At 38.0% G+C, this 18,843-nt stretch overlaps 1 protein-coding gene across 1 annotated transcript; it reads left to right on the top strand.

The window, feature by feature from the left end:
• Nucleotides 1-986: 986 nt before the first annotated feature.
• On the top strand, nt 987-18,590 carry LOC117287888 (kinesin-like protein KIF28P). The gene is made up of 21 exons (XM_033768487.1): nt 987-1,150; nt 2,335-2,526; nt 3,346-3,478; nt 4,083-4,277; nt 5,174-5,393; nt 6,368-6,498; nt 6,818-6,949; nt 7,298-7,468; nt 8,252-8,367; nt 8,542-8,723; nt 9,586-9,717; nt 10,268-10,422; nt 10,931-11,079; nt 11,489-11,623; nt 12,163-12,246; nt 12,706-12,915; nt 13,358-13,483; nt 14,161-14,319; nt 15,507-15,590; nt 17,402-17,555; nt 18,014-18,590. Exons 1-21 carry the CDS (start codon nt 1,106-1,108, stop codon nt 18,052-18,054), a joined length of 2,946 nt encoding a protein of 981 aa, XP_033624378.1. The 5' UTR covers nt 987-1,105; the 3' UTR covers nt 18,055-18,590.
• Nucleotides 18,591-18,843: the final 253 nt, after the last annotated feature.

The following is an 18,843-nucleotide window of genomic DNA, read 5'->3' as shown; positions in this document are numbered from 1 at the left end:
TGCTTAGCAGGTACTATTGATTTGAAGTTACGATCAATATTGGCTCTTTGTGAAATGGAGCCCCTGGGTCATTTTGCTTTGTCTGGCCTTGTGATGTATTTAAAAAAGGAAACCAAAAAGTAAAACAAAGTTACATAAAAACCTTCCAACATTTAGGCTACTGATATAAAATAAAACAATATAATTGATTAGTACGGAGCCCCTAAAGGGACATTCCAATTTATTTTATTTTATTTTAATTATCTCGTGCGCACAAGATAATATGTCATGCGCACGAGATATTATCTTGTGCGCACGAGATAATTGAAAACATTTTTTTTGGGGGAATGACCCTTTAGGGGCTCCGTAGATTAGCATTTTTTTGGCAAACAAAATGTTTTTAAACTAAGTTTGCTTTGATTAATTTATACGGAAAATGAATAAATAAATATAAAGAAATTGAACAAACCAATAAATAAGAATTAAAACCAATAAGGGGATGAGTTTGATCTTTTTCTTCATTTTGAACTGCGTTTGTGAATATTAATTTGGGGAAATTAAAGAAAAAATTAACACACTGTTAAAAAAAGTAGTTTTAAACTTTCTGTTACCCAAACAGTTAAATGAAATGATGTCGAACCCCCCCCCCCCCCCCTAAAAACAGGAGATCAATTTTGCCCTTTCTCTACTGATTCTCAGAATCCCTGCTTTATGTTTGATCAAATCCCTTAATGTCCCTTTTGTAAATAATGTTTAACCCATTTGCTTTGACGATAACTACGTTATAATCCTTTTTGAAGGCAAGGCGAAGAGAAGATGACGCAGTTTCCCCGGGGTAAGTTAAATAGCAAACAATGGATGATAATGATTAACAATGGAGGTCGGCTTTCATGGCTGCTTGGTTACCCGGTTGTCAACTATCAACACTTTCTATCACTCACACACACACGCCGTCATTGGCCGTACGTTCTTTATTGATTGGCTATTTATAGTCCAAAATGGCTGCATCCAGTGTGTGAAGAGAAAGGATAAACAGACTTCATAAATTCTGTATTTTCTGGAAGGAGTTTACAATTTGACGGTGCATTTCTGAGGATTTATATAGCTCGGTTTGCTTGGAAGCAACATGCCTGAGGAAAGTGTGAAAGTCGCTGTGCGAGTGCGGCCTTTTATATCCTTTTGAAGCGTAGTTTTTGTGTTTGGGTTGGTACGGGGGCAACAAAAAAGTGGGGCTAGCGTAGCGTGTCCGATCTGTGGTTTCGTGGGGAGCTTTACCGGGGGAGACGACTGGCGATGCTCGGTCAATGCTGAGGGAAGATGGGATGGGATCATGTGGACGGTGTTGACCAGAGTTGGGGTGGGGATTTATAGTTGAAAGTGCGGTAGTTTTGTCATTATCACAATTTTAATAACATTTATCAGATTCAGAGATGAGTCTTTTTGACAATGTATCAAACAAAATCATCATGATGAAAATGATTTGTTTGGAAATGTTTTTAAAATGAAACTATATGCAAAAACAGTCATATTGGTGAGATTTTAGATAGTGAGATGTTAGTTAGAACATAGAGCAAGGGTTAGAAACAGTTATGCTATAAACTCAACATAATTAATTAGATTTAGAGCCAAGAAGGCCCAAGCCAAGGGAGAAGACGGCCAAAAAAATCCTTGATTTTCTAATGTAATGGCTGAACCTATCCAATGTTTCAGAAACTAGGGTGTTACAAATAATTTTAATGATTGTACACATCGTTTTTCTTTAAAATTAAATAATACTACTATATAGTATTACTAACGTTAGTTACAAAAAAGGTGCTAAGTTCAAAGGTACCGAACTTAAGAAAGAAAAAATATAAGACTACAGTACAGGCAAACAATTTGGCTGCCCCTAAATATTTCCCTTATTTATGGTAAATTTTTATCACAAACTTTTGAAAATCATGACAAAATAAGTCATTTTGGGGTGTAGGGTGGTCTTGCTAATGCTAAGTGCCATTTTACTTCCTCAAGGCATGAGGTGAGTCCCAGCTGCGCAATGATTTTTTTTGGGTAATTCTAAATATGAATAATTGTCATTTAAGGTAACAATTCCCGTTGAAGAATTTCTGAAAAAAAGTTAAATTAAGTCCTACATCCATTAACACATCTAAAAAAAATTAAGGCATCGTCCCCCCACTATATAAGTACATGTTATAGTGAAAGTTGGAAATGAAAATGTGGTACTTTACTTAGAAAATTAGCAGTCGTAAATGGATTTTTTTCCAGACAGCAGTCTTATAATGCAGGTCATGTTTGAAACAAAAGATTTGTGTTGTTGTTGTTATTGTTGTTTGTGTTTACCTTAACCTTTCACACAATGGCCGCGAATCTGCTCGTGGTGCGCAGCTGATTATCGGAATGAATGGCACCACCACAACAATCCAGAATCCAGCGGCCGTCGACGAGGAACCGAAAAAGTTTGACTTTGATTATAGCTACTGGTCACATGATGGCTTTGAGAATAAGAATGAACTTTTGGTCCCGACTTCTCCAAAGTACGATGATCAGGTATGGAATGTCACCGCTGTTCATGTGTCCATTTACTTGGCCCACTTGCCAAAAGTTAACTGTATTTCCCAAAGTTAAGTTTTCCTGGTAGTTTTCCAAAAAATAAACACGTACTATTTCACTCTCATAAAAGTGACTTTGCCTAGTTAAAACCTAATTCAATATGTCCGTTTGCAAATTAGAAATTAGAATTCCATTCAATTGTAAAAATTATATTATTTTCAGCAATGCAAAAGCGCCATTCAGCTCAGATGCAACTAGAGATATCTGCGAAAAGCTGACTGGAAGTTGAATGCTGTTCAAATGGATTGTTCAATTGAATTGTGTTTTTAATTGTTACCCCAATCATAGAAGAAGAAATGCTTTAACGCATAGAGTGAAATTTAATGATTGTTTTGAGGAGCTTTCAATTTCGGGTGAAATAGATTAACGCAGCTTGTTGAAAGGCTTGTTAAAATTGACCGCAAATTATGGAAAAAAAAGTGACCGGAAAAACATAGGCTAATTGTTTAGTGTTGACAAGCATAACTTGCAAAAAAAGAAAACTTCAAAATGGTCCCATAGTTTGAGAGTTAAGGTGAGGGGTGGGGGGGGGGGGTTGATTTTAAAAGAGTAAAGGAAAATGACAAATGAAAGAGAAAAGGTTAAAAACAAATGTTAGGTATTTATTTTGCTCTTTTCCCCCTAAGAGATCAGAAATGAACAAGAGAGAAACATATAAAAGCAACTCTGTTTCATCTTTCAAATATCTTCAGTCAGTTTTAAAGTTGTTTTAAGTTCTATGAGCAAATTTTTTCATTATTTTCTTTACCGCTACAGAATAAGGTATTTAAAGATCTTGGAGTGGGCATCTTACAAAATGCTTGGGATGGGTACAATTCATGCCTCTTCGCTTACGGACAAACCGGTTCAGGGAAGTCTTACTCCATCGTTGGCTATGGGCCAAATAAAGGTAACATGCTCGTCCAAAGACAATTTTTTATAAAGTAGGCCTATTGAATAAGATTATTAAATAGAATCCAGAGTGCACACTTGAGCAGTTTACTATCAAAGTTCAGTGTAAAGGGGTATCAATCTCAGGTGAGCTCAGTGGTTTCTTTCCCTGCCTTTCTCCTCTGTGGACACTGGTTCGAATCCCACCTCAGACCTAAGTCTTGCATGTGGATTGGGTTTTCAATCCCTACCTGATAGCGTAGGGATTCTCCCCTTTGGAGTTTTTTTTCCCCATATGGAAAATTGAACTCTCCCTTCTCATTTACTATTCATCTTTTTATTGGTGCTAATTGTGCTGTTGGATTGTGCTGCTAATTGTGCAGTTAGATTTGAAAAGGTTGGGCGTCAGCCATAATAAAAAAGAGCTTTAAAAAAAAAAAAAAATTCTGTGAAATTGTTTTACTCATTTTTAAAGACTACAGCACCTCAGCAAGATAACATTATCTATGAACAGTGTAAGTTAAATACAAATCTGTTAAATACAAATCTGTGTTTTATGTCGTACAAAAAGTACCCAAACCCTTAAAAATAATACAGATGGTAATTTGTTCTACTCCCATCAGGTGTTGTGCCGATGTTCTGTGACAGACTCTTTGTGGAGATAAATGAAAAGAGATCCTGCGGGACCAAGGCGGAGTATGAGGTCATGTTTAGTATGCTGGAGATCTATAACGAACAGGTGCGCGATCTCCTGAACCCGGCGGGTAACAAGAAAGGAGGGCTCCGGGTTAGAGAGCATCCAAAGAAGGGATTCTACGGTGAGTAGTCTCGAGTTATTATCACTCGATCATTGCAAAATCACTCATTGTCTTATAGATCAGGTAGTTTTAAGCTGTAATGAGTAGTGGTGAGTTATTATATCTCTCCTTGTTACCACATGTGTAGGTACTTTTGAGTTTCTGAGTAGTCTTTAGTAAATTGTCACTCATTTTGTGTCTTAACCACTCACTATCACTCAATTACAGGGTAGTTTTGAGTTATTCTAAGTACTTTTGAGCTATAACAACTCATTTGGTACTAAATCACTCATTGTCACTCAATTCAGGTAGGTTGTTATGAGTAGTCAAGTTTTTAGGCCTATCTCTCACTATCTGTATAATTTTTTAGTTATTACGCGTAGTCTTGAGTTATTATCACTTTTTGGTTACGAATATCACTCAGTTCAGGAAATTTGTTGAGGCTTTCTTTGCTTATTTCAAAGTCTTTATTTATTGCTTTAGTTTACTTGATACTCTGTACCTTTGTTCTTTGTACATTTTTGTGTTGTTTTGGGTGAATGAATAATAACTATTATGTCAATATCCATAGTGCTGTGAACGCACCGTAATTTTATGTTCATATGTTTTTTTTAACCACTTCAGAAAGTCTGAAAAAATTTCCCCTGTCCACCATGCAGCAGTGTTGTTTTTCAGAACTCTTTTAAGTAGTTGTTTTTCTTTTAGTGTATTATTGTCACAATGACACATTGACTTGAAAAAGGGTAAGACAATATAAAGGCTCTCATAGATTTGATGTTGTGTCAGAAAATATGAGAAGGCACTCACCAATACTTGCAGAACCTCATGAGCCATGGCTGATAATCCGCCATGAGAGAGGTTACATTGTGACTCATGATCTTTAATTGATTGATTTGTTTCTTACCAACCAAATATAGTTGAACAACTTCGTAATGTGGCCGTGGAGAGCTATCAACACATTGAAGATCGCATGGACGAAGGAACGCGCAACCGTACGGTGGCAGCAACACAGATGAACGCCACGAGTAGTCGTGCCCACACCATCGTCGGGATTACATTCACCCAGAAATCTGTCAACGATGCCGGTCAAGAGATGGCAAAGGTCGCAGTGGTGAACCTTGTAGACTTGGCTGGAAGGTGAGTAGAGGAATCGGAAACACTCACTCACTTCACGCACTCAGTCAACCCAAGTTGTCGCGTTGCCGCATGTTTGAGTCAGGCTCGATGTATGACATGCCACACAACTCTATCCTGCATACAGCTGATTAGCTCCTCCTTGTTGTTTACCTCTGCGTCTTCAATCAGGGTCTTGAGCATGGTCTTGGTGGGTCTCCCGGGCCGCGCCTGGCGTGAGTGGGCTCCCACCCAATGACTTCATTGGCTGTCATTGGTTGACTCGAAAAGGTCAACAGCAAATGTGTTAATGTGAGGGTATTTCTTTGTGGTTTTGTTAAATATTTGAAGCTCCAAATAATGAATTGCTATTATTTTATTTGGCGATTACCCTTAAAATCAATGGCAATATAAACTTTGGGTTAGAAGCCTACAGCAGCTTTCGTTATGTAAGAAGATGTAAGTTTTTATGCCCCAAAATTTGAATCGCAGTAAGCTTTATACTTTCATGTATTGTTACTCAGATTGGGTATTTCAATTACGGATTATTCTTCCTGCATGGACATATTCACTGTGGATTTTCACATGTTAGTTTTATTGTATAAATGAGGTGTAAACAAATAAAGCATAGTTAATTGTGCACTAAAAAATAATATAGTTTTGATTATAAAGATGGCCAACATTACACTGTTTGGCATCAATACACCGATCCATTAGGATCAGCCCACAGCGCACGTGTGAGCAAGAACATATGCGCCTCTCCAATGCCATTCTGCACAAATCTGTCGTGCGCGCCAATCATATACGCAAGAGTGTTGGACTTTTGGTTGTGCAATGGGTTGTGATGGGTCAATACGCAATGGGGTGGAGTTTAATGGATGGGTCTATCAGGATTCCTATCCACACCCATACCCACTGGGACTTGATGCTTTCTGAGGCAGATTTTCGTATTCACTATTGGAGACACCTGTAATATTTCTTGTTTCTTTATTGGTCAGTGAACGCGCTGAGTCCACTGGGGCTACCGGTGACCGTTTAAAGGAAGGAGCGGCCATCAACCAATCTCTGTCCTCGCTCGGTAACGTCATCTCTGCATTGGCTGACCGATCCAAGGGCAAGAAGGTCAAAGGTCAGTGAAGCTTTGGAGCTTTTGAACGTCAACTTGTTTGCAGTCATTGTCAGTTTTGATTAACATTTTTAAGCCAAGAGTCAGATTCACTTAACTGGGACTTTTTTTGTCCATTATTAGACATTTTTGTCCAATGCAAAGCTTCAATATGGCTGACAGTCTGAGTAACAAAAATTTGAGCAGTCACCCCAGACAGATTATGAAGTTAATTAGCACTGCAATCTCAGAGTTACAAAACAACGGCGTGTATTGGGTGACTGCAATTTCTCGGGATTCCAGTTTTAAAGCAATAGATTTTGTTTTGTTTTCTTAATTGTAGTTCCATTCCGTGACTCTGTGCTGACCAAGCTCCTAAAGAATGCCTTGGGTGGTAACAGTAAGACCATCATGATCGCTGCCCTCAGTCCAGCTGATATTAACTATGAAGAGACACTCTCAACACTGAGATATGGTAAGTCTATTCTAAAGTAGTGTGTGAGTTATTTTTCATGGTAATTAGTAATTAATAGTCCTTAGGAAATGTGTACAATAACGTTTCAATTTATCAGTAAAAGCGAATGCGAATCAAATTATGTTTAGCAAATTGTCAAGTGAGCTCTGTGCTCCGTATGTGACACAGAAAATTGCATCACATTTTGCGTCAGGATGAAGAAGGCTTTACTTTATCAAACTTCAAGGTTTAAAGAGGTGGTAAGGTTATGGATAGTTTTGCAGACTGTTTTTTAGGTGCAAAGAAAAATTTACAAAAAGTGAAATAGAATCTAACTTTAAGAACATTGTTTCAATACTTTTGTTGCAGCTGACCGTGCCAAACAGATCAAGACATCTGCCGTGGTCAACGAAGATCCGACTGAGAAACTCATCCGAGAGTTGAAAGAGGAGAATGCTCGATTGATGGACGCCATCAAGAAGGGAGGCTTAGTCATGGTAGGGGATGATGATGACAGGAAGGAAGGGGTCACTGATGAAGGTAGGTCGATGGGAGGAGATTGGACAACCTGAACATTGACTTGAAAATAGACAGATATTATTTAGTATGATCATAACAGCCTTGTAGAGTTTTACAATCTGCAGACAACTATGCCAGAAACATAGGGGCAATCATCCCCCTTCTCGTAAAAAAAGTGTACAATGTACTCGTTAACATTGTGCATTACAGTACTCATAGCTCCTAACAGCTTTACATCCCATTACAGAATATCTCGAAGCAGTATTGGTTAGACATTTTGCTCAAGGGACATGACTGGGATCCGAGCGGGCACTCTCACAACACCAATGGTTGAGTGTGGTGCACCGAAAAGGCCAATCCAGCCCGGACACTCCCCATTCTTCCATTACTAAAACCACATCCTTGGAACATTCTAAATCATTAATATATTTCTGGAAATGAAACCAAGAAACCCATATAAGTGAACTTGTTCACTGTAGCTCACTGCCACAGTCAGAAGCTATTCAATCTAAAACTGCCGTGTAGCCAGGAATTAAACCCAAGTATTCGATAATACCTTGGACGGGACAGTACAGGGATACCCAGCTTTCATTCAACATGGCAGGTCTGATACGGTTGCCAGCCATGCCTCCTGGTCATTGCTTTGTTGCCATTGATATGCTCCAATAGAAATTTCTTCATAGAGTGCCCTTTACTGACCTACATGTAGGAGAAAATGCCTTGCCCTTTCAAAAACAAAGCATACAGGCTTGACATAGACTTGTTCATCTACATGTATGTTCCTTTCTCCTGTCTTCCCCACAGAGCGTGCTGCTATCAGGAAGGAGCTCGAAGAGGAAATGCAAGCTCGTCTAGAAGCCACAGAACGAGAGCTTGGGTACATGAAAGAAAGCTGGGAGGAGAAGTTGAGCAAAGAGAAGGTAGTATAAATATCGTAGTTCACTTCGCATTCGCATTCGAAGGAATAGTGAACCGGGCTTTAGATTCATTTTTCAAGATTAAGACTTTAGGAAGTGCACAGTGTTGCTATGTCGTACTGAAGAGTTTTTTAATTGAATTTGTAATTGACTTTAACTCTGTTTGGGGTTTGTCAGGGTGGTGAGGATGATGGTGAGCGAGCCAAGAAAGAAGCCAAGAAGACCACGCCCCATCTTTACAATCTGAACCAGGACACTCAGCTGAGTGGAATGATAGTCTTTCTACTCAATCCGGGGAGCTATAAAGTAGGAAACAACAAGGCCGAGTCTGCTCCTGAGATCTTGCTGAATGGATTGAGGTAGGGCTTAATTTCATTGAGCTGGATTTTGGTACCTTTTGTAGATCAAGTTTGTGGCCATGACATGAGTCCCTACTCACTGAGAATGAATGTGTTTGTAATTCAATTTTCCTTTAGAAGTTTCAGCTTCATTAGTCTTTAAGTTGTTCAGAAAAATAGTAAGTACCACAGAGCATCGTTTTAGGAGAGTTGCGTAAATCCATTGACATACTAAAATAATATTTTTTCAAAATCTACAGCACCTCAGCAAGCAATATTTTAAGCAAGGAAGTTTTTTACCTGTAAAAACCGTGTAAGTTTAAAGGCAGTGGACACCATGGTAATTACTCAAAATAATTATTCGCATAAAGCCTTACTTGATAATTAGTAACGGGGAGAGGTTGATAGAATAACGGCTCCCTGTGAAGTGACGTAGTATTCAAGGAAGAAGTAATTTTCCACGAATGTGATTTCGAGACCTCAAGTTTAAAATTGGAGGTCTCGAAATCAAGCATCTGAAAGCTCACAACTTCGTGTGACAAGGGTGTTTTTTCTTTCATTATTATCTTGCAATTTCGATGACCAACTGAGCTCAAATTTTCACAGGTTTGTTGTTTTATGCATATGTTGAGACAATTATACCAAGTGCGAAGACTTGTCTTTTACAATTACCAATAGTGTTCAGTGTCTTTAATGTAAATCTGGAGACATTTGCGTTTTTACTCACTCATTTTGACTCACTAAGCTGCTCTTTTTGTGACTTGCCAAACACCCACATGACTCACTTTGACCCACTCTTCTACATTGTAAAGCTGTTCTTTTTTGCAACTTGCAAAAAAACAAGACATAGAACTACTCACTGTTGCTTGACTCATTTACTCAGCATCCAGAAGGAGCACGCTGTTGTAGTGAACGAAAACGGAAAGGTGTTTTTGGAGAAGGCCAGCTCTGATGCTAAGCTATTGGTGAATGGAGACACAGTCATTGGCAAGATTGAGCTTGACCATAACGACAGGTAACGACAACTTAATTCAGTTAAGAAGAGCTAATGGATTGATGTCACTCATTAAGACCTAAAATAGTTCATTAATTACCAAAATAAAGTCTCCTGACGATGACTAGATGAAGCTTGTCGAAACGTTGAGACTAATTAAGAACTCTCTCTCCGTAGTAGTGAAGCTGATACTGATCCACTAAAAGCTAAAGTAGTAGTCCTGGCCGATTTTCTACCTTCCGCCCAGGTAGTATTTAAAAAGCAGCACAATATTCTTTATCGAAACTGAAAAGTCTCCCGATTGCGAAAATCTACTCAGCGGTAGTAAATTATATATATTAAGACAGTTCTCTAAAGAACAAAATCTACCTTGCAAGTAGACACACTCATGGTGTTATAACAAACCAAATAACAAAGCTCTTTTTTAATAAGAATACTCTTTAGAATGTTTTCCTGAAATTCGTTGTTTTTTTCTTTAATTAAAAGTAACTCTTCACCAGTGATTGATAATCCACCAAACAAAATTATAAAGTTTCTTATAACTCTTTACTTTGTTTATGTGTTTTTTCAGGATTATGTTTGGCAGTAACCACTTGTACGTATTCCAACATCCAGCTATGTACAAAGCTAAGCCGACTAACTATGTGGGTGTGGTCACTTATGACTCCGCCCAAGAGGAGATTGCTAAGAAGAACGGCTTTGATATGACCTCCAATAAAAGCAAAGGTAAACCCCTCATGTTTCTTTAAAAAAAACTTGACAAATGGAGAAAAAGTCTTTTAATACTAATTATTTTGAAAAGCATTGATTTATAGAGATCCATTGTGATGTGATGGTACTATTTTTAAACACTTTTGGCGACAGAAGGTGGCAACAGACTACTGGATAAACCCAAGTTTTTGGAAATGTGTGCATGGGAAATTACCCGGGCCCAATTTTATAGAGCTGCTTATAAGGCAGAAAATACTGCTTAACATGATGAGCAGCAGACCAGTCACAAATGGTACATGGAACATGGTTTTTTGGCGGGTAACCTCTTTCTAGTTAGCATATTTTTCTTGTGGTTAGCTACTTTTTGTGCTTATAAGCAGCTCTAAAGTCATAGTGTTCAAAAATTTGCTATTTGAAACATCAAAACCACACATATCACCTGCTGGATCCCCAGCGGTTGCTTATTAAGCAGAAAATGTAATTTCGGTTTTCCTGATCTGTCTAAACTTTCCTCCTTGTGCAGATGATCTTTTACTCCAAGAGGACCTAGTTGAGTTGATTCCAGCTGTTGAGGAGGCCAATGCGATCAGTGAAGAGCTCGACCAGAAATGCAAGTTTGAGATCGTCGTCATGTCGGCCAAAGCACGCGGCTTAGCCCACGGTCGCACGGAGGTACACAAACACAGAACTCTACCATTCAGCTGACTCAAGTGAATCAGCTGTATTGTTTCAAATCAAATCAAAGACTTTCAAACCCCGGGCCATTACAAAACTGCAAAATAATTAGGCTTAGGCTTCAGTTGAGGCTCAGTCAGTCATTTTGAATTTATGATTGTTTTCGTATGTGATTTCAAATAGGAAGAAAGTGCCTTTAAGCTGGACAAAGACACACTTTTGTAAATGACCTGAACCTGATCTTTTTAAGATACAAATCAGTATTTATGAAAACGAAAGATATGCAAATCGAAAGTAAGGAAAATGCTCATTGTGTCACACCCGTGTTCATTTTCATGTAAAGTACCAGCCTCTAAAACTTCCTGTTGCAATCAATTTTGTTTTCCTCTTTGCTACATCTTTCAAGGTGTGTGCCAAGCTCCGTAATCTGGAGAAGGATCTTGAATACATCTGGTCCAGGGATAAGTTCGTAAGGCGTAAATACCTGATGCAGGAGATGTACCAGAACTACACAGAGGGAGAAGAATGGACCCTGCCTGATGTGAGTATTTTAAACAAATGCACGCTGGCATGGGGTCCATGATGGTTTGTTCACACCGAGCAGGGCAAATGGCAACCGAGGTGAAGCTGTGGTTACCATTCGCCCAAGAGTGTGGATAAAACCCATTGACCCCCATCGCAGAATTAGCAACACTTGTTTTGTAATACCATGGTAATAGAATTCTCTTCTATCGAGGTCATCTGTTTTTATCTTCAAACATTATTCCTTTAAAACTGGAATGTTGAAATGGGTGATTTTTTAATAAAATTACTAACAAATATTTGCTGGCATTGGAGCTGGAAAAACCTTGGGCAGGCAGCAGATTTGCATGCTTGTGATGCAATAACTTACCTACAGGATTGCCCCTCTTTGCCCTTGCCATAAGTGCCTCTTTAAAATGTTCCTGTGAGTACTTCATTTGAAAATTGAAGTGGTTTTCATTCAAGGGATTTTGCGCCACCCCCATGAACCCCAGCGGAATTGAAACGTGGAGAATATTAAGATGATATTAACTTCTTTAAATTGCATTGTTCTTACAGGAGAAGAATCCATTTACTGAGCCCATTGACAAGGAAGTATTGGTCGGTACAGTCAACGTTTACATGCAGAGTCTAGCTTACCTGGTAAGAATCTCTTAGCACAACCTCATTTCTAGGGGTGGTCATTAAGACTAGGGGTTTGCCCTTGTGTTTCTAGCAGTGGCTGCTGGGTGTGCAGTTGCACCTTGTAAACCCCAGGTGTTACATAAGTTGGTCTCATAATCCAGAAACATACTCCATCATTCTGTTGAAGATGATTAGAGCATACTGATCGAAACGTTGAGTCGTCAAACCACCGGTTCTTTTCAAAACCAACACTACTCAAAAGAGATATCCACATGTATTACCTCTCTTTTAGTTATACTTCCACCATGCAAAGCTTCAAATCCTACAAACATAGCTTTGCTTGTCCTGTTGAAAACCTGCAATGAGCACTCTGATACACCTCTAGGGGTGCGATAAAATGCTACATCAAAACGGCCATTACTTATAGTGCACTGTTGGGGTATTTAATCTTACATTCTTAATCCTTTGTTAATCCAGATTGAATCCAAGGAGCAGCTTGATATCACAGATTACCGCGGCAAGGAACAGGGCCTCCTAGATGTGGAGCTCGTTCCGTGTGACAAGAAAGGAAACGAGATTAAAGAGGACGATGATCTCTTCATTGATCATCCCAACGAGCTGGTGGGAAGAGATTTGAATTTTGTGGTGAAGATTAACGGCGCTCTGGGGATCCCAAGTAGATACACTGTAAGTTGATGAAGAGCTTCATTATTTTGATGTGTAGGGGCAAAAACGGTGTAAACTCAGATCATGAATAAGTAAATCGGGAACAACTAATTGGTCAAAATTTGTCCACTATCTTTGGATTGACCAGTAATGTTTAAGTAAATATTATAATGGTTATAACTGATCACAATAACATTCCGCATTGTTTTCTGTCATACACCCCTTTGTGTTCTGTCTTTTCATGTATGTCTGCCATTTGTCTGTCGGTAGGCTGCTGCTTCACCCCGGACCTACATGTAGATGTCGCCATTTATTTAAAGTTCACTTTTATATCACATTTGTAAAATATACATGTACTGTCAATTTGTACTATTCATTTTGAATTATTGTGATTTATGCAACATTTAATAAGGGTATATACATTATCTTGACAAATGGCAGCCATTTTCTTCATCAATTACAGAGCGTTCATTGCAAGTATAATGTATTTTTGGACACGGAGATGATCGACACCAGCCAAATCCAGGGTACCAGCAATCCTAACTTTAAACACAAGAAGAAATTCAACTTTACAGTCGTCACATCCAATGTAAGTAAAATGTTTGAAAAATCTTTCATAAATAGATGAAATAGTATTGATAAAGTTTTGCATTTTGGGATTGCAGCTTTTTAAGGCATATTATGCAAATTATGTATCTGGTGGTTCCCAAAATTGTTGCATAATAACAGTTGATGATACATATACATATGTATCATTTATGTTTCAAAGCACAGATGTGTTTCAAGTAAAAAATTTAAAGTGTCAAATGAAGGTGCTGCTTGGATGTTGGCGAGTAGCTTGTTGCGAAGTGTTGGAGCTATGACCAAAAAAGCATGATTAGTATAGCGTGTCATGGTCCCAGGGAAAGCTGGAAATTAGCTGTGGAAGAAGAGCCAAGGCAAAGGATGTAGGGAAAATAAAAGTGGTTTCTAATTTGTAATGTTTTTTTGGTTCATCTAGACAGCTTGTGTAACATCTGCCATACCTTATTTTATAGGTGTACTTTTTGTTTAAGGTATAGCACAATTGATTTTATAAGTATACAAAGTATATGGGTAATTGAGTCACATTTGTTTCTTATACAAACAATTGCAGTGAAGAACACCAGTATTTCTGGTCTATACATGAAAATTAGGTATCCGAGGGCTTTGGTCGCATGAAGTTGTCGCATAGAATGTAAGCAAAATAAAAGTTATTTGAATTCCATGTTTGTTGTCCATTTACAGTTGGTGCAATATCTGCTGCATGATCACTTGGTAATCCAGATCTGGGGAACACAGAAAGCGTCTCAAGATGGCAAGAAAACCAAGAAGAATACCAAAGAGATCATGCAGGCTGAAGCGATTAACAAGGCACGGGATGTCAACGGCTCTGGTGTGAATCTGGTACGGTTCCACTCACATTAGTTAACTTTATTTCTTTTCTTAATAAAAAATAATGCTTATTAAGCGCCTTACATCCATGACTGGACCCCAAGGATCCGTACACATTAACAAAAGTTCCAAATAAGAGGCAGAAATAACCAAAAAGCATAAAGATTTTAGATGTGCATTGTACTATAATGTGTATACGATTTGAGGCATTGCATGGTGAGGTATCAATATGTATTTGGTTTGCGGTAACACCATGTGTGTGTCTACTTGCCAGGTAGAGTTTGTTCTTTAGAGAATTGTCTTGCTATAATGTGTACAATGTGCTCACTTTGTTTTCGAGCTTACTACTTTTATAACCCTAGCTACCTGGGACATTATTGCTTGTTTTTATTCCAAATTGATTTTTTTTTGGGGGGGGGGTGCTCCGTTACAGAAGGACAGTTGTTCTCTGGATGTCAATGTATTGTTCTTTAATGTATGATACATTTTTGATGACCAGTATTAATTCTTTATCTGTAAGATTGTTTGAACAGAAATAAAACAAATAAACAAGCAAACAAAGATGTTGGGCAATGAAGATGGAGTACGAATACCTTGCCTTTAAACAAATTTTTTGTTATGCAAGTCGCCAGACGTACAAGGCCCAAAGGCCACTTCAAGGTGTGGGCTACAATTGTTTTTTTCCAGAGGCCGTTGCCACCTACTCCTAGGGCTGAAACAGGGTTACCCCTTTTACAGTCCATACGGATGTAGCTTGGGTATCATCAGTCCGAAGCCTGGCCGGTAGAGCAGAAAGGTCACCACTAATGAAGTTCAATAATATGAGCACAGGCATGCTTCATTTTTGAAAAGGGTTGAGGGCACCAAGGCATTTTCTCCTTTGTAAAGGGCACCCTATGAGGAGATTGGAAATATGTCCTGGAGCATTTCAAGGGCACCAAGGCAATGACCAGGAGGCATGGAGGCAAAAGTTGTCTATATGTTCTCTATGCCAGCATTCTTTTTGCCGTCTTTTCAACATATAGCTCCCAATATTTAGATCTTAGTTTTATACCTATCTGCCAATGGTGACTCTCAAATTATGAACATTGTTGTTAATTAAAAGAACAATTCAAAGTTTTTGTCTTTTGTTTAAATGTTGATTGACTTTAACTAATGTGTGGATGTCATTCTCTGTGTTTCATTGTTTGTGTTGACAGACTCTAGATGCAGAGACGAAAGCCAAAAACATGTTCCAGTTCGCCATCATGAAGAAAAGGCAAGAGAGAATGGAAGCCAAAATTGTAAGTTCACAACAGACTGCGCAAATCTTGCTCATTAGAAAGTCAAATCAAATGTTTTTCCATACCTAAATGTTTTAAGTAATTTAACGCGTGTTATTGAATCATTGCATACCTAGTATAATATCATATCTCATACTGTATTGCTTTTCAATTTCGACATAAATGTACATTAGTGTATTGAATGACAGCATCGAAATGAAAGAAGCTATTGAATGAAAATTTTGTTTGAGCAAATGAAGAATGAGTATTATATTATTGTTTTTCAATTTTCTGCAACCCTTTATTATCAAGACACTGCCATTTGAAATTAAGTTTGTCTTTTACATCATACCCATGAAATGTCTTGACTACTTTTATTTGTAATTCTTGTCTATCGCCCCAATATTGCCTTTACACTGTCCATGTATTTTGTGTTAACTTTTTTGCCCATACAGTACATGCAGGTATTTGCAGAAATTTCTAATGTGATTCTAATGTTTAGCTTTAAAGGATGGTTTATTTAGGTTTTGTCTGCAACTTGGAAACCATTTTAAAAGAAAGCCTGTGTAATGATGATATATATGCAGTTTTCAATTCAATTGTCATTTTCGTAACTTTTTCTCACTAAGATGTTCTATATCTTTAAGTTTTCTCTTCATAAAGCCTGGTTCACGCAGATTGCGAGAGTGAAGCTAATTTCCCGGCATCACCTACGTTGCTCTGCATTTCCTTTTGCATGAACCGGGCTTTAATGCTCTATTAAACTTTTGATGCTTGATTGCTGGGGCATGGTGGTTCCCCCATGGGGCATTTGTGTCTTAATTGGGTGCTTGGAATCTCATGAGTTCTTTAGGAGAGGTACATGTACTTCCGATAGGAAAGTAGTGCGTTAGTATAGACGATGTGACCTCTGACGTCACACGAAAACCATAACATGATTCACGCGCATACCGCCGGGCAAAACCTTTGTGTTTTGGCAGCCAGCTAGAAAGTGTATGCAATCTTACCATGACTACGTGTTTTTTTTTGCCCGGCGAAACATGACATATACAGTGTTTTTTCAACAGAGGGCGGTTTGAATGTAAACATAGGTTACATCGTCTATAGGAACATACGGGTACCCTCTACCCCCAAATCAGGCATGGTTATTTCAAAAGGCTGATTGTTAAAGTTTTGACTTCTTCCTCAGTCAGCTCTTCTCTAAATTTACTTATATATTTATTGGTAATTTTACTTACTTTTCTGAATTTTAATGTATAGAATTGTGTAACAGTGTGGGAATGATGTTCTATTTGATTGAATTGTGAAAGGTGGACAACAAAGTCAGTACAGAGTATTTGTCCAGTACATCCACTGAGATTTCCTATAAACATGTGTATACATTGTTATGCAGTTATCTTTTAGCCTTTTTGCTCCTTTTTTATATTATTTGATAAACTCTTTGTTAAACAGGTTTTATAATTGTATTCTCGGTATTACGTTTTCCTTTTACCTAACTGTACTCTTTTTTGTTGGTTAAAAGCGTTTTGAGGCCAAGCAGAAGGCGCTATATAAATAGCACCTTATCTTCTAGGCTATCTTTTATTCTCTGTGCTCCTTTTGCTTTTGTTTGATAGTTTTTTTTAAAGTGGTTTTATAATTGTATTCTCTGTATTATGTGGTGCTTTTTACCTAACTTTATTTTTTGTTCTGGTTAAGCACTCAGAGGCCTAGCATAAGAAAGTATATAATAGCACCTTAAACTTTTTATTAATACTATTAAATATTATTACTATTATTATCACTGCATTGCCATTGACACAACACTGTGTGTATTTTTTCAACCGACGCAGGCTCAGTTCCGTAAGGTAGTTGCCACCGCTGAGAAGCACAATAAGGCTCGAGTGGAGACTATGGTCTTGAAGACGGTGCTCAATGCACAGAACGCCAAGATGGCCGATATGGCAATCGCTCGCATCCCGAAAGATGATGCCGGAGGAAATCTAGGTGAGTGGTAGCACTTTGTCAAACATCTTTAAATTGATGAGATTTTTTTGTGTGAAATGGTAGACATTGTGTAAAGATAACATATTTTTTAAAATTGTTCTTTTATTTTTGTATGAACTGCAAGAACCACAGTTGAAATTAATTATAAGAGTTAAGAATCTGATCATGTCAAAAGCCCCACACTGCTGTTCATAAAAAAATTAATACGCCAGTGGACTGCCAGAAATTCGGCTGGACCCTGACAGTTCGCCCATCTACAGACAATCCTACGCAGAGAAATTTTTTGAAATTGTTTCATTTAAAAAAAAGTACATCCCATGAGTTGTTGCTTTGTTTCCAACAAATCCATCACAACTGTTTTCATTTTGTGTACAATTTGTACAAACTGTAGCTAAGGTCCTGTACTATAAAATCATTAAACCATTATTCTATATGTTGCCCTTTTTCATGCATTTTAGGAGAAGAGACTCAGAAATCTGGAGTTTGTGTCGTCATGTGAGCTGTGCTTTCCTTTACAAGGAGCTCTCATTCACAGAATATGTCTTTCAGTAATAAATATATGTATATATTACATGCACTATAAGTCAGAGTTGTTGAAAATGAGTTAGTTAAACGAGTGGGAGGTGATCAAGTTTGAAGGGGGGGGGAGGATGGGCAGCAGTGTTTTCAGCAGCAGGTGTTCTCCTGACTAGAAAATGAACACAGCAATAAAATGTAAAGATTCAAAGGGGCTTGTCGCTATGATGAAAGCGGGCATGTGGCTAACTATGGAATTGTGACATAATTTATTGCAATGCGCTCTCCATAGATATAATATGAAGAGAGGGCGTGCTAGTGTAGTAACTGGGTGATATATCAGAATTCCATGTACAGCCATAAGCCCTGTTTGATCATGACAACACAGCCCCTTTATAAGTGTAGAAGATTGGTCATCCCATTTAATCACAAGTGCCTATTGTGAGATGCTTCCTTAAAGGAACATTACAGAATTGGTTTTACTAGCAACAAAGTTGCTGGCAGTTTAAGCACTTTATGTAATCCACACTGTACATAAACTGACAAACCTGTAGAAGTTTGAGATCGATCGGCCATCTGGGTCACGAGACAATAGTGAAAAATCGATTACAAAGTTTGCATTGCATCGATGCCAAAACAAAAATGAATAAAACGCTCACTGAGCGATAAACTCAAAACGCGAAATTAGATTATTTATTTCTCATAACAAAAAAATTAATATTAAATTTCAGACATAAATATTTCGAGGGATGTTTTCTACTATCATCATCAG

Source organism: Asterias rubens, chromosome 3 (assembly GCF_902459465.1).
Source record: "Asterias rubens chromosome 3, eAstRub1.3, whole genome shotgun sequence".
NCBI lineage: Eukaryota > Metazoa > Echinodermata > Asteroidea > Forcipulatida > Asteriidae > Asterias > Asterias rubens.
Note: the sequence above shows the minus strand (reverse complement) of the source record. Positions and strands in the feature narration are given on the sequence as shown.

Coding starts and splice junctions, on each gene's coding strand:
- LOC117287888 (XM_033768487.1), top strand. CDS start 1,106: ATGCCTGAGGAAAGTGTGAAAGTCGCTGTGCGAGTGCGGCCTTTT. Junction 12,916..13,357: donor GGATCCCAAGTAGATACACT/GTAAGTTGATGA, acceptor CATCAATTACAG/AGCGTTCATTGCAAGTATAA. Junction 13,484..14,160: donor TTACAGTCGTCACATCCAAT/GTAAGTAAAATG, acceptor GTCCATTTACAG/TTGGTGCAATATCTGCTGCA.